Here is a 24,767-nt window from a genome sequence, read left to right as displayed (position 1 = left end):
GAAGCACAGAGAGGTTATTAGATAATGTGACAAGGAATCATGCCACTGGATCAAGCCGCAGCAATGTAGACCAGTGACTTTTATCATCGTCAGTGCTCACCGAGCCACAGACTGTATCTCTATCAAGCTTCACGGAACAGACTGACCAAAGAGATGACAACGAGCCAACGATGAGAGGGACCGACTTCCTCTCCCCACAGCTGCCTCTCACCTCTATCTGCTCTTCAAGCTACTACCTAAGAGTCATCTCTAATGTCATAGCTATCTCTAAGACCTGTTCTGGCCACTCGTTCGAATCTGAGTCTGAAACATCCCAGAGGTTCATGTTTTGAATGCTTGTTCTCCAGCTTGCAGTGTTAACTTGGAGAGCGGTGGAACCTTCCAGAATGGGATCTGCCTCATGGAAGCAGTTGGGTGGGGGTGGGCTTTGACGGTTACACAAAGTCTCTGGCCTTGCTCTTTCCTGACCTGCCTCAGCCACGACGTGAGGTACCTCTACTCCATGCTGCTACCGCTGGATAGACTGAAGCCCTATGAAAAACCATGAGCTGGAAAGAGTCTTTCTTTCTTCAAGTTGTTTCTCTCAGGACAATGCAAAAGTGAGAAGCAGAGAGCTGGTCCCAGTGAAGTGGCAACGTTCAGATAGTTAATCTTACCAGGTGGTTTATAAGCCTTTGAAACTGGCTTGCAAGAGGAATTTGCAACAGTTTAACGATGTGGACTCTAAGGCTCCAGATCTGGTGAGAACTTGGAGGATCAGAACACCGACAACAATATGAACAACAAAGATCATACCCACGTGGTCTCAGGGAGGAACAAAGACTCCACTGGACACTGAACTCTAGAGAACACTGGAGTCTGACAAAGAATTTATTTACATTTTACCCATGACCTGAAAGTTTGAGTGAGGTAGAATTCAAAGGTAACGGAGAAAATGAAAAGCAACCCGACATTCAGCCTGCTACCGGGATGGTTCTGGCTTGGCTACGTTTACAGTGAGACTCGGGAGCAAAATGCAGACAAGTTTCAAGATGTGGGATTTGGCCCTGAAAGGAAAGTGAATATGTTTAAAGCTGTGGATAAGAGAAGTGGGGTCAGGGCAGGCTACTGATGTTAAAGCCACCAGCATCATTAAGAAGATGCCCACCTGGCACCGGGGCAACAGAGCAGGTGAGCTGAGAATCTATCCCCATCCTAAAGGCTCCAAGGTATGAAACAGAAGACTAATCACTTAGTCGCTTAAAATACTTTCCTTCAGAAGGAGACTGTATTTTGAAGAGTCACCAAGTGCTCTGATGGAAAGAGGCCGCCCAAGGAGATGGGTTTCTAGGTTCTGGTTCAGCTACTTGGGTACTCAGAAGCCGAGGCAGCCATAATTGAAGGGGTCCCTGCTGGCAGCAGACTTTGGACTTACCCATCTGGTTCTATTTTTCAGGTGTGCAGATTCTTAAGGAACACCGATGTGTGAGACCAAACAATGTGCCCCAGATTCTGGACATGGAGGCAGAAAGCTTAGTGTTTTTCTCTGCTGGCTGCTGGTCCTATTTTTGTCTAATCTTGAACACATTCTTACTTCACAGAGGATCACAGACTGTTTTGAGCATCAGTGGAGACTTTAGACTTAGACTATTGGTCAATGTTGAGACTGTGGGGATTCCTAAAGTTGGAATAAACACTTATTTGTAATTTAAGGTGGCCAGGAGCCGTTGGCAACCAGGATAGAATGTTATGGCTTGACTCTAAGTGTCTCTCACAGGCTTGGGTTTTGAGTATTTGTTCTGCAGGTGGTACTATTTGAAGACAGTTTGGAACCTCTGGGAAGTAGAACCTAGCTGGTGGAAACAGGACACTTACGGAGGGGGTCTGGCATGGACCCCAGGCTATCCCTGGTTCTTGCTCTCTCTGCTTCAGGGTCTACTGTAGTATGAAGAGCCTCCACCACAGGCTGGCACTGCCACAAACCCTGCTGTACCTTCCCTGCCGTGAAGGACTGAGCTTTTCTGAAACCGTGAGCCAAAATAAACCTTTCTTTCCATAAATCGTTTCTGCCAGGTAATTTAACCACAACAACATAAAAAAATATAATTCACCAACCATGTAGCCCACTGAACCACTGCAAATCTTCTCGCAGCTCTGCACGGCACAGCATGGGTGTCACCTCCGGGTGTCTGAGCCATCTTTTCTCTTAAGCTCTGACATCACAGTTTTTCTTTCATTGAGAACTGAGCAGATTGTTATCAGGCTATTCTGATTTATAGAAAAATTCAAGAAACAACAACGCACAAGCACGTGAGAGAGACCACAAGCTGCTGAACGATGGGGGGATTACATACAGTCTCTGGGGAAGCCAAGAGGACTGGGTGGAGGCTGCATTCAAATTATCCTGTCCACAAAAATAAATGCAGACCGTCTATGCAAAGAAGAAATTTGGATCATAATAGAACAAGACAACAACAAAAACATCTCAACAGGAACAGACCCCCAGATGACACAAATAGTGATGCTTTAAAAGGAAAAAAATAGATATGGAAATGAGTTTCAAGAAATCGGAGAACAGGGCTGGAGAGATGGCTCAGTGATCAAGAGCATTGGTTGCTCTTCCAGAGATCCTAAGTTCAAATCCCAGCAACCACATGGTGTCTCACAACCATCTGCAATGGGATCTGATGCTCTCTTCTGATGTGTCTGAAGACAGCTATAGTATACTCATATACATATAATAAATAAACTAAAAAAAAAAAAGAAATCTGAGAACATTCTGAAACAATCAAGACAGGGCTGAGGGAAGGCAGACACAACGTCTACACAGTGTCACCTCTTGTGGTTTCACCTGACCCATCCTCACTCCGTTCTCACCATTACCACTGTTCCCTCATCCAGACTGAACCTCCCATGTGAATAACCTCAGTAGCATCTTAACTGGCTTCCCTGTCCTCAACACTGCCTTCCTTGTAAATCATCTTCATGCAGCAGGCAAGGTTATTTTTGAGTTTAAAAATAACCTAGAGAGGTAGCTTGGCAGTTAAGGTCACTGGCCGCTCTTGCAGAGGACCCAGGTTCAGTTCCTAGCACCCACAGGGCAGCTTACAACTCTCTCCATAGCGCTTGTTCTGGGGAAATGCAGACCACTCAACCATGAAATAAAGATAAATGAATCTTAAGAAACAAAACAAATCATTAAAAAATAATACTGACTCTGTTCCTACCTTACAGCTCCCAGGAAGTAGTCTAAGCACCTGTGGTTGACTGTTCAAGGCCCACCACTGCTTTTTATGACCTTGTGCTCCTCTTAACCAGCCTGACTTTATACCAGGGAACAATGCTGTTTAGAATTCACATATCATGATGGTTTGTATATGCTTGGGCCAGGGAGTGGCAGGCACTATTAGAAGGTGTGGCCTTGTTGGAGTAGGTGTGTCACTGTGGGTGTTGGCTTTAATACCCTAGTCCTAGCTGCCTGGAAGCCAGTCTTCTCTCAGAGGCCTGCAGATGAAGATGGAGAACTCTCAGCTCCTCCTGCACCATGTTTTCCTGGATGCTGCCATGTTGCCACCTTGATGATAAAGAACCGAACCTCTGAACCTGTAAGCCAGCCCCAGTTAAATGTTGTCCTTATAAGAGTTGCCTTGGTCATGGCGTCTGTTCCCAGAAGTAAAGCCCTAAGACATGTGTTACTCTGCATTTGTTTATTTTGTATGTGTTTATGCATGCATGCAACAGCTTTTGTGTGGAGATCAGAGGGCAATTTGCAGGAGCTGGTTCTCTCCCTCCACTATGTGTTTCTGGAGGTCAAATTCAGGTCTCCAGGCTTGGCAGCAAGCACCTTTACCTACTGAGTCAGTCTATAGACCCTCCCCATGTCAGCTTTGTCTCCTTTCTGTGTTGTTCCTCCTGTGAAATGCTCTTCCACAGCCAGTACTTCTTCAGAATTTGAGATGCTTCTCTCCAGATCAGATTATCAACTCTCAGGCCAGCCCAGAAGTTATTCAATACTTTCTCTACCAAATAGGAAAGGTCTCAGACTCCCTAATCTCTGCCACTGGTGAATGACGTGAGGATTCTTAGCATGTACCTTGTTGATCATGACCTTCAGATTTACCCCAAGCGCTTTTTAGACATTGAGATTCCTGAGCCCACTCAGGTAGATACAAGCACAGGCTCGGAGTGTCAGAATTACAGACAAGTTCTCAGATCAGTCACTTGATCAGTGAAATGTGCAGATAACTGCTCAGTGCTGTGATCCGGGTCTTCGGAGGCTGTGGTCTCCAGGGCCACAGACTGATAACTCCGAAGCTGTCACTGTGCCTTGAAGCTGTCACTGTGTTTCCCTGGAGTCAAATCCTATCTGGCTCCCGACTGTCAGGAAGTGGTAATCATTGGTCATAACAGCTCTGCAGAGCCCTCTGAAGAGAGAGTTCATTTGCATTTTAGTAGAAATAAATACAGTGCGCCTCAAAGGACAGAGGAGAAAGGGCTTTAAAGAGAGACCTGGCTGGGTCTCCATGACCAGAACATAGCTCGAACTCCTGGGCACCATCTATTTCCCAGACACCAGTCCCAGCAGCCAGTCCCTCATCACTGCTGAAGAATGTCTTTCCCTGAAGGGCAGATTTTCAGAGAAGGTGGTCATGGTCTTCCATGGGCAGCTTCTTTGTGGCAGATGGTGTAAATAATTAGCAGTCAAGCCACTTCACTTCACTCTTGAGTGCCTACTGTGTGTTGTAAAAAAAAAAAAAAAAAGTCCCTGTTCTCTGCCCCTAAGGAGCTTCCGACTTGGGGAAGATGAATATAGAAACTGTCACTTGAAGCAAACGGAGAGGAAGAACCAGTGTGGAAGGGCTGAGGGTCCAGAGCGGCAGGCCTTGCTTGCTTGGATTCTTGTGGAAATGTGGACTGGATACACAAGCCCTCAGTGCACAGGACCTTCCAGTAGGCAGAGGCTGGGGAACAGTGGAGGATGGGAGGTTTGGGGAGAAGCATCTTGAAGGAATGAAGGGGACTCTGGTTCTCGTCATCTGAGGTCCTCTAACCATCGTGATGATTAACGCTATTAACTCTGAACCAACTAGAACAAACAGATGATGAAGGCACCAGAAAGTGCTGGTAAAAACTTGGATTCATAAAGAAACCCAGACAATCATACCAACTGGAAAATGAGAGGAGAGAACACGAAGCCACCACAATTGACAAGAAGTACAGGAAAACCCTAGACATGAGAAGGCCACAGAAGGGACTCTGAGGTCTACATGTAAATGCTGTCCTACACTGGATAACCAGTGAAGACCAAGGTCAGAAACAAAACAAAACTACAAACAGAAGATGCTGTTGCTGCCCAGCACAGGGGACAGAGCTGAGAATCAGGGTCTAAACAACAATTAAAACAAAGAAACAGAAGCACTCAAAGCTGCAACCAGAATCCAGAGTCACAAACAAATGTGCAGGATGCAATCTCAACTGAGTAGACACATGAAGTGACAGGAAAATGTAAACCATACGCAAGGAAAACAAAAAATGAGGCTCCACCCTGAGTTGACGCAGACATTGAAAGTAGGAAGAAATCTTTTAAGATCGCTAATATTATTATGCCCAAACACAGAAGGTTATGTTCCTAACCAAGACACAGATAATGGGCCAGCAAGATGGCTGAGCAGGGAAAGTTGCTTGCCACCAGCCTGACCACCTTGCTTTGGTCCAGGAACCCTCATGGTAGAAATGGGAAAACTAACACCACAAGCCATCCTCTGACGCCCACACACATGTCATGACACACACCTCTCCACACACATATACACACACACACGAGTTCATGGGCAGCACACACACAGGCACGCACACAAGTATATACAGAAGCTTTTAAAAATCAGAGTCAAATCAGATGAGTACCAAACAAAAGATAAAATCTTGAGAACAGCCAGAGGAAAACGGCACACGGTACCCAAGGTCATAACGACAGGGATGATGATGACGACGACGGATAGCAAGCGGAGCTGGGATTTTAAATCAGGCAAAAAATGTTCTTGAAATGTGCAGATAAACTAAAAGCATCTTTTAAATGAATGGGGAGACAGTCTATGTTAAAGACGGTCCTCAGCCTGAAAAAAAAAATGGTGTTAACCAGAAGCTGGATCTTCAGGAAGGACTAAGGGCATAGGGGAGGGTCAGCACATGGGTAAAGGCAGGGGAGTGTTGTAGGAGAGAATACCTTCAAGTATGAAGCCACGTCGGGCCAAGATGGCTGCTGTGGGGGGACTTGAGGAGAGGACCTGGGGAAGCCAGGGAACTGGATGAAGTGAAACTTCAGAAGGACTTCCTAATAGCGGGCACTCAAGAAAGGTCATTCTGGTTACCCAGTATGGCCTCAGAGTCTCTGCTCAGGATCAACAGAAACAGCGAGGAAGTATGTACTCTGGGGAAAGGTTTCCTTTCCCAGCCTCTAGTGGCACATTAAAGGCTCTGTTGAGTCCCGCACTGGAGAGACAGGAACTGTTTCTTTCCTAATCTGCCTTACTCTCCACCTCCTCAGGAACCTTTGCTGTCCTATCCCTCAACAACATCCCAAGGATCTGGTATTCCCAGGGCTTCAGAAAAGTGGATCTGAGAAGAGGCAACGGCCCTCTTCCACTTTGCCAAGGAGTCATGGTCAAAGTAGCCTTTCTGTTCTTTGTTTTATCTTAGGAGGTAGGAAACAATTTCTGATGGTAGTTGCTCCACAGGGGATGAGATATCAAGAAATACAGACAACAGGCATGTGCCTGGGGAGTCCTCTGTCAGTCTAGAAGCCCCATGATCCACACAGCTGTGCCTACTCTGCCTGTACTGCGTGGTGTCTCCTCTGAAGGAGACTGCGGTGTAGTCTACTGTGATACGTGGCCCTGAACCTGGCAATGCTAATTTATTCCTTGGAGCTTGCAAACAGCACCGCCTGTGAAAAATGGCAGCCACTTTATTTGACACATGCAAAGAATCTTAACAAGCACAGATTTCCCCCCCACCGGTTATCTTTCCTCCGAGTGTGGTATTAAACAGTTATCGGCAGGGGTTTCAACGAAGGCGTGTTCCATGCATTCCTCTGCACAGAACTTCCACCAGCACATCCCAGCAAGAAGATCTCCGAGCAAGAAGACGTTCCCTACGGCACTTGTTGAAATCTTCTTAGCTCTGTGCATTTATTACGAAATATAAATTTGCATCCACATTCTGACAAGATACAGCAATAAAGTCTACAGAGGAAATCTGCATGGCAATTTGCATAAATTGACTCCACCAGCATTTATTTCTTCTGGGGAAGAGAATGAAAAGGCAAGTATGTGTGTCTTCTTTTTGCCTCGGCTGGGCCTGAGCCCAGCGCTGGAGAGAAGCATCCGAAAATGGCAGAAAGCAGCTGGGCATGACAAGCCCTTGACAATGACTCTGCTGTTTTCTCTGCACAGCCAACCAGCAGACCGAAGTAGCCGGGTAAAGTTATGCAAATTAGCATGCAAATGAGCCTAGTAAACTTAAAGATTCAGCGCCCTGAAAGTGGTTGCTTTGTAGGGAGGATCTCACAGCCTCTGGGAAACGTGTAGGGCCAGGTCATTGCCAGCCAATGCCAGCTGCTCGGTTAGTGCCCTGGAGGAGGTGATGCTGGCTCCCAACGTCACAGAGCAGGCACCTGGCTTTTCAACGTCACAATCTGTCTGGTGGTTACTTTCCTCCTTATAAAGAATGGCTGCCCAATTTGTAATATTTATATGTGTGTGTATATTGGTTCTGTGGCTCAGAATATTAATACAGAAAACACCTTGCTACCCAATCCCTGGGTGGTTATGGTACTCATATCATGAGATACATCACTGTTGTCAACCAAGTCCTTGCCCATTCACCCTCCCCTTCAGTAGTGGCTGAGCCTGTGAAAAATAGTGTTAGTGACATGGTCCCTTGGGTGTGTGGTCCAGACAAGCCAGGGACTGATGGCTGCTGGAGTGGGCAGGAAGGCCACCTGGAGAAAAGAGTAGAGCCAGTGGGAGATGAGGAGGACTTGATCCAGTCACAGTGGAGAGAGGAAGAGTGTATGCACGTATTCAGGCAAGGCTGAGGTGTAGGGATTCAGCATGGTGTGTGTGTTGCATTAATGCGTGTGTGCTGGTGCATGCCTGTGTGCATGCGTGTGTGAGTGTATGTGTGTGTATCTGCATGCGAGTGTATGTGTGGATATTCATCTGTGTATTCACCCTGAAGAGGAAGCACAGCTTGTCAGGGAAGAGGCCAGTTACTGCACTGTGTCAGGGAGAAGTTTCTGTGGCCACAGCAAGAAGACCCAATCAGGAAAGGGCAGGAAACAAATACAATCCAAGGCTTTGGGGACCATGTGAGGTGACAGAGAGCTTCTCCCTGAGTACAGATGTATACAGATGCATGCTGCGTCCACTTCAAGAGCCCAGAGGAGAATCCATACCTACCCGTCCACCACACCTACTCAGATCTCATAAAGAGTGAGGCCAGACTGAAATCTTGAAGCCCCATAACAAAGAGCATCTGATGCCACTAGAAGCTGCCAAAGGCAAGGAGAGTGCCCACCGACCCCTCAGAACCTCCAAAAAGAGCAGGTCTCTCTTGTATTTGTTTCACCTTCAGGCCCCCAGGAAGGTGAGGTCAGACTACACTCCTATTGTTTGAAGCTACTCAGTTTGTGGTAATTTGTGATGGCAGCCCCAAGAATGAGTGTGGGAAGCCTCAGGGCAGAACAGATGCCGTGGCTTGAGGATCGGCTGCAGGCAAGAGATCTCAGGAGATCTGAGCCTGCCAGAAAGACCTGAGCTTCCTAGGAACCTCCTTCAGAGTCTGAAATCCTTCCCCACCTCACAAGTGTCCTCTGAGAGCAGCCCTTCAGCACGTGGGCCTCTCCCCGAGGCAGCCCATTAGATCTGTGGTGTTCTAACTTGTATCATGGTGTGAATTACAGGAGGGGCTGTGGGCTCCCAGCATTAACTTCTCATCACTTATTGGTTTTGCAAGATGCTAAGGCCTGAGCAGCGGCCAGCTTTGCAGACAGGGAAAGAGAGCTTGGGAGAGGCCCCAGTAGGCATCGATTTTCCAACCTCAGCCAGGAGTGACCTCCAGAGGACCACACCTCCTATTATCAGGGCTCCTTCACACAGCTGACCTCCCAAGGGCCCACAGGAGTTTCCTGGGTGTGTGTTGGTATGGGTGGCAGAGGGCACACCAAGAGCCACCTCTTATTACAACAAGGTATGTCCAGAATTTTTTCCCTAGGTAGAATTTGAAGGTAACCTCTTGTTTGCATTTCCTCCAGGCTCCGCCCAACAGTTACCTAGCAACAGCCAGGTATGAGCCTGGCTTGCTATAAAAAGACTGGTCTCTCTCTCTCTCTCTCTCTCTCTCTCTCTCTCTCTCTCTCTCTCTCTCTCTCCCTCCCTCCCTCCCCTTTTTTTCTCTCTCTCCACATGCTCCCCGCTGGCCTCTTCCCTTCTTTTTCCTCTTTCTGTCCTTCTCTGTCCCCTTTCTCTGTCTCCACCCCCTCTCCACAACCCTTCTCATGAAAATAAACTTCATTTTATACTAGACCCATTGTATGGCTGGTACCTTGGTGGGGGTGCCTCAACATGGGTGCACTAAGGCACCCCCTTCTGCCGCATCATGCTACCACATTACAAAACATATCACCTCTTACTTGGGGCTTTACGTGAAGGAATCATCATAGACGTAATTCCCTCTGGTTGAGACTCGGTTTCCCACCAAGTGAAAACTGTGTATGTGAATCAGTTTGTATGGTGTGATTAGGCAGGGCGGTGAGAGTACATGTATTAGTGGAGAATACGGCATGTGTGTGTGTGTGTGTGTGTGTGTGTGTGTGTGTGTGTGTGTAACTGCCAGGTAAGTAGAGGAAGAAGACGTGCTCCTCAAAGGTCCCCAGGGCTGTAAAAGTGGCAGCTCACCAGTGCCCACAGACGGAACCTGAGAGGTTCAGGTGAGGACCCCTAACCTACCATACTCAGAGCCTCATGGTGGCCGCTTGGGGCCTCTTGCATGCTCAGCTCTGCACCAAGGTGAAGCCCACTGTGACTGAGCATGGGCCCTGCCCTCTGTGCCCATTGAGGTGGGCCAGGCTCTTCCGCCAGGCGGCTTTCTTCTGCTCCCTTTTCAGGCCATGTACTACAGCACACAGCTGTCTTTTGTCAGAATGAGTGAATGAGAGGAGAGGATGGGGCCTGGAGACGAGAAGAGTGGAGGAATGCTGTTCTGGGAGCTGACTGAGCAGGTCTAGATTCTGCCATGCTGTACTACTGCTAGAACAGACAGAATATTGGTGGAAGGGTGACAGGCACGGCCACTGTCACTGTGCAGTGGGACAGCCTGAGAGGAAATACATTTCATCTCCTAGGGTCCCTGGGGACTTTATCTACTTCCCATACATCTCTGCTGCTATGCTCAGAAAAAGAAAATAAACGAAGCCTGTTCTCCTCCATCTCCAGAGGATTAAGACAAGCAATCATGTGTCTCTCTGTGTGTGTGTCTTTGCGTGTATGTGTGTGTGTGAGTGTGTTTGTGTGTATGTCTTTGTGTATGGGTAAGTGTATGTTTGTGTGTCTGTGTGTATGTGTATGTTTTTGTGTGTCTTTGTGTATGTTTTTGGTGTATGTTTATGTATGTGTGCATGTGTATGTCTTTGTGAGTGTGTGTCTTTGTGTGCATGTGTGTGTTTGTGTGTGTCTATGTGTTTATGTCTATATGTCTTTGTGAGTGTGTGTCTTTGTATGCATGTGTGTGTTTGTGTGTGTATATGTGTGTATAAGTCTTTGTGTGAGAGAGAGAGAAAGAGAAGAGAGACAGACAGAGAGAGAGAGAGAGAGAGAGAGAGAGAGAGAGAGAGAGAGAGAAAGTGGGCCCAGCCTCTCAGCCTAACTACTGCTCTAAAGGGCTTAAGGAAAGGATTTCCACCTGAGGCTGTAAAGAAACCATGTCAGACAATTCTACCGCATGAGGAGAGCAGTGTCTGTTCTGTGATCTTCCTTGACTCACCATGACAGTGGACCTGGAAGATGCTTAGTCTGATGGCACCAGTCAACTGGGGCAACCAGCCATTACTGTGCCCATAGGCACCTATGACACCATCTATGGCCAGGCCTCGTGTGGTGATGGCTCCAAGAAGACCCTGGACTTGGTACATCCCCAAACACATGTGAGGACCAGAAGGGCAGAGGAGTAGCTCTAGACTTGAGGGGCCCGACTAGCCTTCAGGACCACATGCTACAGCCCAAATCATCGGGAGCTGGTGCAAGTGGCAGGACCTCTGTACTTAGGGCAAACGTCTGCCCAAGCTTCAGGCATTGGAAGAACGTTCAGAGCAGAGAGAGCAGAGCCAGGACAATGACAGGAGCTGAGGCTCAGGCTATGCCAGCACCACCACACAGACAGCAGCAGGTAAAGCCTGACTTGAGTGACAAGTGTCAGGCGACAAGGGTGACAGTGGGGAGGAAGGGAGGTAAAATTTCAAAGGTAATTTGCCCACTGCTGCTAAGAATCTCAGTGTGGTGCCACCTTAAAACAGGAAGAAGGTCACTAAAGAAATCAAGCAGTAGCCGGGTGTGGTGCAGGCAGAAAGATCCAGAGATCAAGGTCATTCTTAGCTACCCAGAAGATTCAAGGCCAGCTGGAGCCACGTGATTCTCTGTGTCAAGAAGGGAAAGGGAAAAGTCAACTAACAAAAACAGATCGTGTGGGCAGGTGCATACATGCTCGCACACAGAGCACAACGGGAGACTTTAGGAGGGAGTCTGTCACCTCTGCTCCACAGTCAGACCAAAGTAATGCAAAGTCCTGGCTTGGGGGAGGATATAAGAGTATGACCAGCATCAATGTCTCAAAGCCCTGTATGGTACCACGTACACCACTCTGATGCACCCAGAGTCTCCTGTCCTTCCCCATAGGCAACCCTTCTGGAGTCCATGTGATACAGGAATCCAGTCCACCCATTGCAGAGTGGAATAGGAACTTGAGAGAAATGGAAAGGGGGCCCTCGGAGGGCATCTGAGACAAGGACGACTGCACCAGGGCATTGACAGACGGATGGACAAGCACACAGAAAACCGCAAGCACGGTAAAGCCACTCCCCACCCAGTGGTGGAGAGTGGCATCTTGGAACAGCTGCCCCAGTGGATCTATAAATACTTGTCCTTGAGAATGTGTTGACAAAGGGATTCTACATTCAAATAGTCGGCTGCATCTGCATTCAGCAGACCGAAGCCCTGGGCTCAGGGAAGAGCCCTGAGAAGCAATGCTGAGTGAGAGCAGTTCGCCTGTCTAAACAACCCAGCTCTGCTTGAAACAACATGCTCCCTTTCCCAAGTACTAGCTACTAACATGTCTGGGAACTAGTATCCCACAGGACCCACAGCCTGGAGAAATGAACTGGAGAACTTAATTATATTTAAAGGTGGGAGGGGGCTGGGACAACAACTTTGACAAAATGCTTTAGCTGTGAGGAAAGTCCCTTGGATACCACCCCCTCCACCACCACTGATACCAAACAGGTATGTCTCTCTCTGCCCCTCATGAATCCGGTTTGGGGTCACCTATGGGTCTATGGCCCAGGCCACCATTCCCAAACCAGGATCCACAAAGGTCTTTACGACCAGTCTCCTGATCACACAGGGCAGGGTCAACTAACCACCCACACCTCTCTGTGGCAGGGTAAACGTCAGCCATAGGGATGGGGGCTGAGAGTGTGAAGTCCAGGGATGTGAGTGTGCACATGCACAGGTAGGTGAGAGCCTGTGTGTGGTCTGGGTTATGTGTATGTAAAGCCTAGCCAGTGTGACCACTCCTGAGGTCACCCTCTCCGACTATATTTCATCTTGTCCTCTTCTGCCTGCCCCACAACATAACCAAATGTCGTAATGGTTCCAATCTGCCTTTTCAAAAGGTCCCCTCTCTGGTTTTGATATTTCTCCCTAAAACAAACGAACAACAAAAAAAGGTTTCCTTTTCACCATCTGGATTCTGAGCGCATTTCCTGCATAGGCCCAGTACTCAGGGACGGTATTCCTTCAAAGGAATAAGATGCCTCAGAAATCTGGACTGGCCCGACTCTGAGCTCAATGATCCATGGAGGCAGGCTGGCAGTGGGCTCCAGACAGGTCCACAGGCAGAGACGGAGGCAGAGGAGGTGGAGGGTGGAGCGTGGCAAGTGGGGATCTCACCTGATAGGTGTTGTCAAAGCTGTCATACATGAATCTCGTGATGAGAGACGTCTTCCCGACTGCAAGGCAGAAAGGAGAGAGAGGTTCAGCTGTAAGGTGAGCCTATGGCCAGGGTCTTCTAAATACACACACTTGAAAGGCTGGTTTATAAGAACCACAGAAAGGGGAGAAGCAGACCTCAGGAAAAAGACCCCAAGTCAAGGTGTTCAAGAAAGCTCTAGGGGGACACACTTGTCAGATGCCAGGCTGTCACAGAGAAGTCACCTTTTCTCCAGATCCTACCACCTAAATCCAGGTCTGTCCTGACCCCAGGCACCAGCTGACATGAGATACCAACAGAATGCTCTTCTCACGGCTGCCTGTGCTCCCTTGGACAGACCACCTGACCGCTCATCGGTTCAAGGGAGACTCTCTTTGGTTCTCATGTATTCAACATTGGTGAGAAAGGGGCAGGGGAAGGCAGACCTTTCTCGGGTCTCAAGGGCAAGCCCACAGAATGTGCCTGCCTGACTGACCAGCTCAATGCTGGGCCGTTAGCACCTTTAGATCCCACTGTGTAATTGACAAAAAGGACCCCCAAATACTGTGACAAATACTGTGACAACTTCAGGCTTACCCACACATCTGTAAACTCCCTAAATGGGGGCAGAAATGTCCCCAGCGGAAAACTGCTGGCACTAAGTATGGCTGAGAAGCCGAGAGTCTCTTGGGAGACCCATAAATGCTGCTAATTTCCCAAACTGCAGGGGTTAGCTTCTGACACAACCCTGTGCAGGTCCCCTGGGGCATGGTGGTGACAAGAATGCCAACTGTTATACTTCCAGCCATCTGGGAGGGGAAGAAGGGACATTTGTTAGGTCATTACATGGCACTCTTCTCTCCTTTGCCCCACCAGGACTCAGCCATAGTCCAGAGAGATGCTGAAGGGAGCTGCAGAAGATAAGTACTCCTGACAGGGAACGCAAAGGTCCCTAAGGCCTTTCTGCCCTGTCCACTGTCTAGCAGGGCATCCCCAGGCTGGGACTAGTGGAATGCTAGTCACTGTCTGGGCAGGGCAGGTCAAGCCAATGGGATCCACGAAAAGGCTCTTTGCTGGGTCTGAATCTATTGTGCACAGCCTTTAACAGACAAGTGTAATCATTCCTGACAGCCAACAGCGGCCAAACACAAGCTGTCACCTGACCAGGAGCCTCTGATAGACTAGGTTTGAGCTGCAGCCAAAAGACCCCACGTCTGACCCAGCTGAGATGAAATCCTACTGGGGGCACTTATTAGCTTGTGTCACCTTGAGGTGGTCACCACGCCTCTGGACCTCAGTTTCTCATTATGACACAACAAAGATGTCAGGGGATGTTAATTAGCGAGACGGTCATAAGATGAACGGTACACAGGAAGTGCTAAAGAGCAAGAGGTGTCAGGTCACTTAAGACTGCAGAGGTAATATCCAGAATGACGTGCGACCACCAACACTACGGTTGTCTAGTGAAGAAACTGACTCCTTGTCTTGGGTTGGGGACACAACATGCTTGGAGTGGAATTGGGGGCGGGGACGCAACGGGAGTTTCTCTGTTTTTTCCTAAGCCCTGGTCACTCTACCTGAGCCTACATATTAATGAGGTGGTGGTTCCCTAGGTGGCCTCAGGATGGAGCTGTCAGTCCTAAGACCAGAGGGGGGTGGGGAGGCAGAGTCAGTCCAACCTCCAGGGAAGGGACAGTACTCAACCAGCTCTGTCTGGTGTGGAGACCCCGGTAAGAATTCCAGCCAGCCAGGCCCTGCAGAGGCCCCTGGGTTGTGAACACACAGAAGGCAGCCACACTGCACTGGGAGCTCACTGACTGGTGAGGGCTGGCTAGCTCCAGGGATCTGCCTGTCTCTGCTCCCCCTCCCCGTGCGGCATCACCACGCCCAGCTTCTAATGCGGATACTGGGGAGCCAAACTCAGGTCTTCATAACTGCATGTCAAGTGACCAACTGAGCTATCTCTCCATGGCCCCTCACTGCTACCACTGCAATCTTAGGGAGTTTTCTGAGTTTCCATTCTTGAACCTAAGGGGCACCAGGGAACTTCTGGATTTAGAAATAGTTGATCAGAAGTGTAGATGTCTTGGGGACACCCCCTCCCCACATTTTCCAGCTTCTCTACTTGGAGACAGTTCCCCACATCTCAGCTTGCCTCATCCTTCCCTGGTTCTCGTGCTCCCCAAAGCTTTTGTCCCTGCTCTGTATTTCTGGTCAATTTGTTTCTCTGCAGCCCCATGTTGGCCAAGTTTGGAACTGCAGGGTCTTTGCCCTGAGCCTGTCTTCCTAGGTCTCTGGGCTCCAACAGTCTGCAGGGGACTGGACTGCCCTGCTCTGGACACAAAGCCTGAAAATGCTAGCAGACACCAGGAACTGCAGGAAAAGGCATCTTCCACGGCTGACTCCTGGAATGTCCAGGAGGCCTGAGCAGACTATACGGCATTCCCTCTGTTCATTCACACTGGCCTCCGACACAGCATTACAGGAGACAGCCCTGTGCGCATGCTTGGGGAGTTCTCTGCCAACTTCACCCCACCATGAAAGGCAGAAGGTCCTTCCCTGCCTCTTTCTTGCCCTCTACAACAGCCTTGGGTAGAAGGTGCTGGAATCTGGAAATAGTCATGGTGGGGGTAGAGTGCTGAGAGGGGTGGCGGTGGTCAGCATGCACCAGGACAGGCAGTGGGAGGAGGGGCAAGAAACGCTGGTGAACCTCAGACTTCAGAGAGCCAGCCTCCCACCCTGCTCCACCCTCAAGGTCACCCTGCCGCACTGCTGACAAGGCTCAGGATGCACTGCAGCACAGCGGGGCAGGACTTTATTAGAAACAAGCAGGCAAGCCACCACCCCACGGAGCTCTCTTTACTCTCAGCCCAGAGCACAGCAACACCGGCCACCTCCCGGGCGGGCAGTCCCACGTGATTGAACAGGGAGGTGCATTCTTCTTTCAGCCAAATGAAGGTGAGGAAATTCACTCAGGGGCACTGACGATCCTCCAGAGAGAAGGAAAGGAAACACCCATGGTCCTCTACCTAAGCCAGGCAGGGGATTTGGCACTTGGTTCTCCTCAGAAATTCCTCCATGCGATGGATGCGTTAAGATACCCAAGGTCAAGTTCCCTCCCTCCATCCCCTCTGAGTGAGATTCAAACATTCTCCCTTGAGCCCTCCTTGTTACTTAGCTTGTTAGGGTCTGTGGGTTGCAGCACGGCTATTCTGTACTTTATGGCTAATATCCACTTATGAGTACAGATCATACTTGTCTTTCTGGATCTGCGTCACCTCACTCAGGATGCTATTTTCTAGTTCCATCCATTTGCCTGCAAAGTTCCCCACATCTTTATTTTTAATAGCTGGGCCTCAGTGGGAGAGGATGCGCTTAGGCCTGCTGAGACTTGATGTGCCAGCCGTGGGTTGGTACCCATGGTCGGGGGAGGGCTTCCCCTTCTTTTGAGAAGCGGAGGGGTTAATGAGGGAGGGGCTTGTAAGGGTGGGACTGGAAGGAGAGGAGGGAGTGGGGCTAGGATCAGAAGGGAAAGTGAATACATAAATAAATACATAAATAAATTGATTGATTGCTTGATTGATGAAAAGAAAAAAGTTGCCCCAAATCTTAAAGTGAACAAGCAGTGAAGGAGTACAGCTCTGCCTCCTGTAGAGAGGTCGGGCAAGTAGCAGATCCTGGGGTCTGTCAGCAAAGCTGCTGGTGGGAGGGTGGGGTGGGCAGCAAGACCCTGGCAGCGGGAAGAGTGAGCAAATTCGGAGGCCGGGGAGAAAACGTCCACTAAGAAAGTAGGGGAGTGGGCCAGGTTATCACGGGGACCTACGTGGAGGCCCCTCGATCTTACCATTGCCCCCCAGAATGATGGAGGCCGACAGTGTGTGAAGGAAGAATAAGAACACTGGAAGCTCCATGAGGCTGCAGGGTCAACTTAAACAAAAACTCACTCTGGGGGCTGAATATGGAAAGCTACGAGGGGGCAGATGTAGGCTAGGCGGCCAAGGGTGTGGCGGCCATATCTGAACCTTCCAAGGCAGGGAGGGCTCCAGAAGAGGCTTCAGCAGAAGGATATGGATGTACTCAGGGATGGTGGCTCAATATTCCTACCACAGGAAACGGTCCCCACTCCATATGCCCCCACAGTGCAAGCCTGGCACTCCGTCAGGGGCTGCGTCTAGAGGGTCCTACTCTGGTGACAGAAATGGTTCCGTGTGTCACTGGACAAGAAAGGGCGGATCACTTGCCTGTAGTGTGCTCCTGTCTGTACCCCATAAAACTGGGCTCTCAGGTTTTTTTTTTAAGAGCCTACACTAACCCACCTGGGTGAGGTCACTCTGGTGCTCGTGTGACAAGAAACTGAGACATCCCTCATCCCAGGTCACCTGTGAGTGCAATGCTGTGTGCCCAGAACCAACTAATACCTACCCCGTTGTGTCCTGCTCCAGTTACAAATCTGAGAACCAGGGGAATATCGTCCTTTGCCTTGGGCAGCTGAGTTTTGGGTGGTTTAATTCATGGCATGAGGTACACAGAGACAGTTCTGGGCTTTTAAAAGGGACTCTCACACTGCTCTAGGAGACTGGCGACAGAAGCCACCCAGGAGGTGGGGCTGAAGTCTGGTGAGAGATGGACCATTTGGAAGGATGCAGGGTCAGCAGGGGGTGTGTGTATGTGTGACATAACATAGAAGGTGATAGGACACCATGGCAGGTCAGAGTCAAGTGAGGGCCCAGGATGCCTCGGGTCACCTGGCTTTGTGACCAGTGGAAGATAGAGCCATCCCTGGGATCCCAGCAAAGAAGGCTCGATCAGGTAATGAGTTTAGGTTCTGAGCACCATGAAGGGATAATAATGACCGAACCAGGATGCACAAATAAGCACTGTTTCCAGAAAGGAAATATTAAAGCAACCATTCAATCTCATGAGCAAAGGATCGATGCATATTTTCCACAAAACCTTATTTTCTTCGACCTCTCATGTATACCCACAGACTGTGAGGTGCTCGCTTCCACACACCATGGCATCAATGACAACCATTGGACAGACTGAACACTGATCTTTGATGGCTCGCTACCGGTACCTGCCTGTCTGTTTCCTTGGAGTCCACGAACTCCACTGGCTTCCCACAGGCTTTGGGACCCATCTCAGCCCAAGTTCCAGTCAGACCGACTTGTGCACGTTCTGGGGATTTCTAAGTAGATGCAGAAGACAATGAGGTTTCAGCATTCACTGACCCTCTACTGGGTGCCAACTCTGCCAGGTTCATTCTGTGAACCAAGTTCACAGTGAGGAAGCAGTCTGCTCTCCAGCAGCAGCCCTAGTCGTGTGGAGCTAGACCCAACCACCGCTGTGAATACTTGAAATACCAAGCTTAAGAGAGGGGCTGCAATGCGGCCCTGTGGGAGAGTCCTGGCGCACATCCTCTTTGAGGGGAGCTGACACCCGGTTTGGTGTGCAGTGCTGATCTGAGGGCTGGGTAGTGGGGTTACCCTTCGCCTCATACCATCCATCATCCACACTGCTCCACAAGTGGCATGCTGGAGAGTCACTACCCATGAGGTCACAGGATGAGAATTGAATAGATGGTGAGTTCCAGACCCATGTCCTGCTGCTGTCTCACTTTGTGAAGGACACACCCCCTCTCCTCCTCTCCCCCTCTCCAGACTGGGTGTGACTGCTGTTAGGGCCAGAGAGTGAGACCAGAGTATAAGAAATCATCACAGACTTGATGGAGGGTCCTTCAAGGCCTGGCCAAAGCTCTACCACCTATGGAGAGCCTTGGCCTATAGCCTGCTCTCAGCTCAAGCTCACATTACAGTCCCTGACTGCTCCGTAGGCCTCCTGGACAGAGATACAATTCAGCCTAGTCCTCCCCATGATCCGGAAAGAGCTCACTCACATCCTGGGCCTTAAACTGGAAGGAAGACTAGCCGCCCTGACCCTGTGTCACTGTTTCATAGCACCCCCAAAGACACCTCCACCATCCCCCAAAACCTCTGCACACCAGGCATCCTGTAACTGGCTGGGTTGTTGTGTGCAGGACACCCAGGCCCTAAGAGGAGGAGAGGAGCTGAGGAAGACACCAGCTACCTTTGTCTGAGTCTCATTTCCTTTTGTTCTAGGTTAAAGAAACAGAAAACTCAGCCCTCTCTGACTGTGAAAGGCAAATGTGCCTGGGGCCAGGCTTCCCCTCCACACCCTGTGCTGCCACCCTATGCTCACAAAGCAGCTTTGACAGCTCCCACCTGAGCCCTCAGGGCTCAGCTGGCTCAGTGTAGGCTAAATTCGGAAACAGGTGGAAAAAAAAAAATCCCACTCCAAACCTTTCCCCCACAGACTCAGACAGTAATTAAGAAGTATGCAAAGCCCTTCATTGGACACTTTAATTAAGTATGTTAATTCCCTCTGCCAGAGGATGTTCAGCTGCCTGGGCCTCACTCAGGGGCCAGTAAAAATGGAAGGAGGGTTTGGGGGGCAGGGAAAAGAGAAAGGCTGAGGGTAGCAAGGCATTGAGCAGGCTTGTGTGGCTTCTGTACCAGCCAAGGCTGACCATACCTGACCTTCTGGCCTTCTTATTGAGTATTCTGACTCTCAGTCTCCCACACCCACCCCACGCCCACAGCCCCTGCTTCCCCTAAGCCCAGTGTTCTAGAAGCTTGTCCTGACTCAGATGTAGAGTTCTACCTCATTACCACTCTTTGCACTTGCTGGAAAAGTGGGGACCCAGGCCTACAGAAGGGAGTTCTGGCCTCCCATGTGGCCCTGATTGGTTGTAGACCCTGGAGCCGTTGCAATCCCTGAGGATTACAGCCCTTCTGTGAGAGCAAGAGCAGGATCGGGGGATCCAAAGAAATCTTAGCATCCCAGCACCCGTGTCTGGTGGCTCACAGCTACCGTTAACTCCAGTTCCAACTCCAGGGGTATCTGATACCTCTGGTCTTCTTGGACACATACACATAATTTCAATAGTGATGATGATGATGAAGAATTAAAAAATAAAATGCTGAAAAATAAAAAAAGAAACCCACACTTCAACCATGTAGACAGGATAAGACAGAAACCAGAAGGGCAAAATAAAAGTTCTTTGTTCCCCCACGAAGTCTAATACCACAGACAAGCATGCGCTGCTCGTCAGGGGCCTCAGGTATGCAGTGTGATGAGTCTTCCAGACACCTTCATCAAAACCCTGTGCCTGTCAGTGACACAATGGACTGCTAGGCCTTCACATGGCCATCAGACAGTGCGCTGGGGGGGGGGGCAGCCTCAGTTTCCCTTTCTATACATACACTCTCAGCTGTCCTCCTGCCTCTTTTCCAGTGGCTCCTCCTACAGTAGAAAGTTACTTAGAGGGAAAAGCTGCCCGAGGGCTGAGCCTCTGAGACCCTTCCAAAGGTGCCCAGTCGGGGCCTCTGGTTGCCCAGCAGGAGGGCTCTGCCACCTTCCTGCTTTATGTCCGCCCATTTGTTCTCCAACTGTCTTTCTTTCTGTACAGAAGCATAGCTGACAAGTCAACGTTATCAACAGTTACAATATATAAGATGATGCTTTGATAGAACTCCCCTTCTACAGATACACACGAAGTGATATGGCAGGCAGTTAGTCTAGCTAATGTATTCATCACAACACAGCTCCCTTTCTGGCACGTGTGTATGTGTGCCTGTGGTGTATGTGTGTGGGTGCATGCAGATGTGTGTGTGTGTGCGTGCCACCCAGAGGTCAGATATCTCCCTTGATTGCATTTCATTTTCTATACTGAAGCAGGGACTCTCACTTGAATCCAGAGTTCCTTGACTCAGCTAGTCTAGCCAGCTTGCTCCAAGGATGCCCTATCTCCACCTCCTAAGTGCTGTGGTTTATGTGGGTGCTGGGGACCAGAACTTCAACCCTTACACTTGCAAAGCAAGTGCTTTGCCCACCGAGTCATCTTCCCAGCATCATGGGTACCAGACACACAAAAAGACACAGCCACATGGTGGTCTCACCTGTATGTTTAATCTACAAAAATAGAGGGCAAAGAATTGCAGGTGGTTGCTGGGGCACAGGGTTGGGGGAAATGGGGAGAAGTTGGTCAAAGGTACAAACTTGGGGTTAATAAGGTGAGAGCTGGAGACTCAGCATCCAGCGGTGTGAGCACAGTCCACAGACTACTTAGTATACAGTACTTCACATTTCCTGAGTCCATTCTTTACTGTCCAAAGCCTTCTGGGAGCTTGCATGTTAGTCTTGCTTCTATCCGTCCATCCCCACAGCCTCAAGAGATTTCAGACTAAATCATCCCTACCTAGCCAGACCTAGTTGAGACTTCTTCTCTCCCAATCATAAGCAGATCCTTGCGGCATTTGTTCTGGCCACTCTGAGAATGAATGATTTTAGGTGCATGAGGCACAGGAGTGTCCCATTCCTTAACCTTAAGATAACACTAAAACTAAGCCAAAGTCAACATCAGGCCAGGATCAGGAAGCAGTCTTGAGCTCTGACTGGAGGCTTTCTCAGTTTGAAGTCAGGGAATGGCATGGAGCCCCTGGCCCCAACTTCTATCATCTGAAGGGCATACATATCATCCTAAGGGCATACAGGATGGCAGTAGGTACAGGACTCAGTTACTGGAAGACATGGGTAACAAAAGGGAAAGGGGACATTACAATGTCAAGGGCTAAAGAAGGAAAATCGTCAACTAGAAATACAGGACAGGCTTGCCTGAAGGTGGTTCTGCAGCGTAAGGCCTCTGGTTACCTAAATAAAGACACTGTGTCCCAGAACAGACATTTGGGACAACAGTCAGGAACTGAGACAGGCGCTGTTCGTGAGAGATGGGATCACTGATAGAACAAGTGACCTGCTCAATCATCAAGACCCAGCCACGACTAGTACCCAGAGCTGTCTGTCAAATGATGGAGGCCTAAGGGGGTAATATGACCAACAAGTTTGCCAGTGTGCCCATGAACACATCTTGGCATTGCCTAGGCTCATTGGTATTCCATTGAGGCTGAGCCAAATGGTCATTAAGACCCGAATCTACTTTGATATACTGTGGGATGCAAGCTCCGGAAAGGCTCCTTCACTGCTGTGGGCAGAATCCTCTTACCCTGGGGCTTCATAATCTTAGTCATGTCCCACTTCCCCTCATCAAGCCCAGAGCCCTGAAGCCAAAGGATGGAATGGAAGTCTATGGTGGGAAGGCAGAGGGGAGCTGGGGTAGCCAGCATGGGGATAACAGTTGGCTCAGGACTACTGTGTGCCAGGAGTACCTGTCCTTATTTAATTACTTAGATCATTCCTTCCCTGTGCCAAAAAAGATAGTTCACAACTCTCAAAAATAAGGTTGGAATATAACTGTTGAAGACAGCATCAGGATATGGCACCTTCTTATTAATAAAACTGAACATCTTCTCAATCCCCGTGGATGTCCACTGTTAGGGGAAGCTCCAACTTACCTCTCCAATGGAGAAGCCCCACTTTGCAACACAGTCTTCTCCCTTCAGATACTCACACAAGGCTCTACCAGAGGGCTGGTGTGAACCTAGTGAGAAGGAGAACTCACTGCAATCTGGAGTCTGCATCCAGAGGCAGCTGCCTTGGAGTACGAGCTAGCATCTGTTGGTACCCAGCACTGGAACTGTGTCTAACTATAGGCTCCTGCTCCAAGTCTGAGTCTCCAGCCTTCCGCTCTGAACTGTCCAATCATGTCTCTAGCAATCAAGCCAGCTGGCTGGTGACACTAGGTCTCTTGTTTATAAATTCAGGAAGGCAAAGGGTAGGTCAGTAAAAAAGAGAACATGTGAGCGAAATCTGTTTATAGAAATACATTTTGCAAAAACTTCTCCTGAAGCTTCTCATCTTCCCTGGAAATCAAAGCTGAAAAAACACAGCAGGACCAGTTATAACATTCATGGTATAAAAGCCCTCACTTATCCACTGGGTATTCATCCTAAGGCCTCAGTGTGCCCGTAGCCACAGATAGCACCAAACCCTATATAAACTATGCTACGTCTTAGGAATTTCTAAATAAGTATAAGAGATTGATAGTAATCATAATATAATAAGTGTAACAATTCACTGTTATTAAGGTCTGCATTCAAGGTACCTTATTACTCTGTGTTAATCTCTCTTACTCCGGTTGCCATGGGTAGCTGAAGCCGTAGGAGTAAGGCATAAAGGGGTACCACCGTATTCGTATTGATGTGGGGAAACCAAACCAGCTACTGATTTAGAAGGCTATATGAGATGGAGTCCAAAAGAATTTTAGAAAAGGGTCTGGGGTGCAGAAATTGTATAGCCACTCAAAAGGGCCAATCTGAACTCACACAATTAACTGTATGTCATCGCTACTGAAACCAAGGCTGACAGCAAGACCAAGTCAGCGTTCAGAGGTACGGGCTCAGGTTAGTGTCCCAACAAGCAACTGAAGACATGAGAAACCCAAGATCCAGTGACATTAGCTTCTGGTCAGGTTGTAGTGACAGAGACTAGACACATCTCATCCAAATGACAGACAAATTATAGAAAAACCACAATTTAAAGTAATGGCTTCTCGGCAATGATGGTTGCTTCTCGGCAATGGTGGTCTCAGAGAGACATGAAACAGATGCCGTGTATCCACCTACTCAAGATGATGCTCTGAGAGTCAGGGCCGCCTGGTGCATCCCTAGGTGGAGGAGGTGGAGCTGAGAGCCTAGAGATGGTGAAACCACTGGAGTCAACAAGACGGAGTGCCAGAGAAGAGGTCCAGATAGAAAACTGTAACATCTACAAGGGACTCTCACAAGTCTCAAACTGAGTGCTGAGAAGTCAGCATGTGGAAAAACTACTTGGGACAGAGGAATGACTCCCCTCAAACCCTTGTCCCTACTAATAACTGTGAAATGCTCATCTCTCAAAAGGCACTGAGGCTGTGCTCAAAGTAGGTTGCTAGTCACTGAGTTGTTTAGGATCCAACTCATATATCTTCCTGACATTTACAGAAATGTGCAGTACACAATAACACCTAGTTCACGATATTATCTGATATTCAATTTAAAAAAGAAAAGTACCAGGAGAGGTTGCTCTGAGGCTAAGAGCACTGCCTGTTCTTCTATCTATCTATCTATCTATCTATCTATCTATCTATCTATCTATCTATCTATCCATCCATCCATCCATCCATCCATCCATCCATCCATCCATCCATCCATCTATCTGGAAACATATAAAAGCTTAGTGATAAAGTGAAGCATTTATCACTAGCAGATCCTCATGACAAAAACTGTTCTCAGAAATTCTTCAGGAATACGGGAAATGGTGCTGGGTAGAAACACAGAGACACAAGAGAGTGATGGACAAGCATGGGCAAATACCAAGACTTCTGCTATTATTTAAGTCGCTTTGAAGGTAACTAGACAAAAATATCAATAAGCCCAAGAGAATTATGAGAAGAATCCTCCTCGATACTCTGAAATGATACGACAACCACGTGGGACCTGCTTTTACTAAGAAACTTGGCTCCTCAAGGGCCCCAGGAGGCAACTAAAGCAGGAGAAAAGCCTTAACTTTCACATCTTCCTCCTTGTTCTTAA

General features: G+C 48.9%; 1 protein-coding gene across 1 annotated transcript in view; it reads right to left on the bottom strand.

The window, feature by feature from the left end:
- The window catches only part of Rab6b (RAB6B, member RAS oncogene family), a 68,768-nt gene that overhangs the window by 27,826 nt on the left and 16,175 nt on the right, over nt 1–24,767 (bottom strand). The window contains exon 2 of the mRNA XM_034484029.2: nt 13,200–13,258. Within this exon, the coding sequence (XP_034339920.1) occupies nt 13,200–13,258 (59 nt within the window). The remainder of the gene's footprint in view (nt 1–13,199; nt 13,259–24,767) is intronic.

This window comes from Arvicanthis niloticus, chromosome 21, assembly GCF_011762505.2.
Source record: "Arvicanthis niloticus isolate mArvNil1 chromosome 21, mArvNil1.pat.X, whole genome shotgun sequence".
In the NCBI taxonomy this organism is placed as follows: Eukaryota; Metazoa; Chordata; class Mammalia; order Rodentia; family Muridae; genus Arvicanthis; species Arvicanthis niloticus.
Note: the sequence above shows the minus strand (reverse complement) of the source record. Positions and strands in the feature narration are given on the sequence as shown.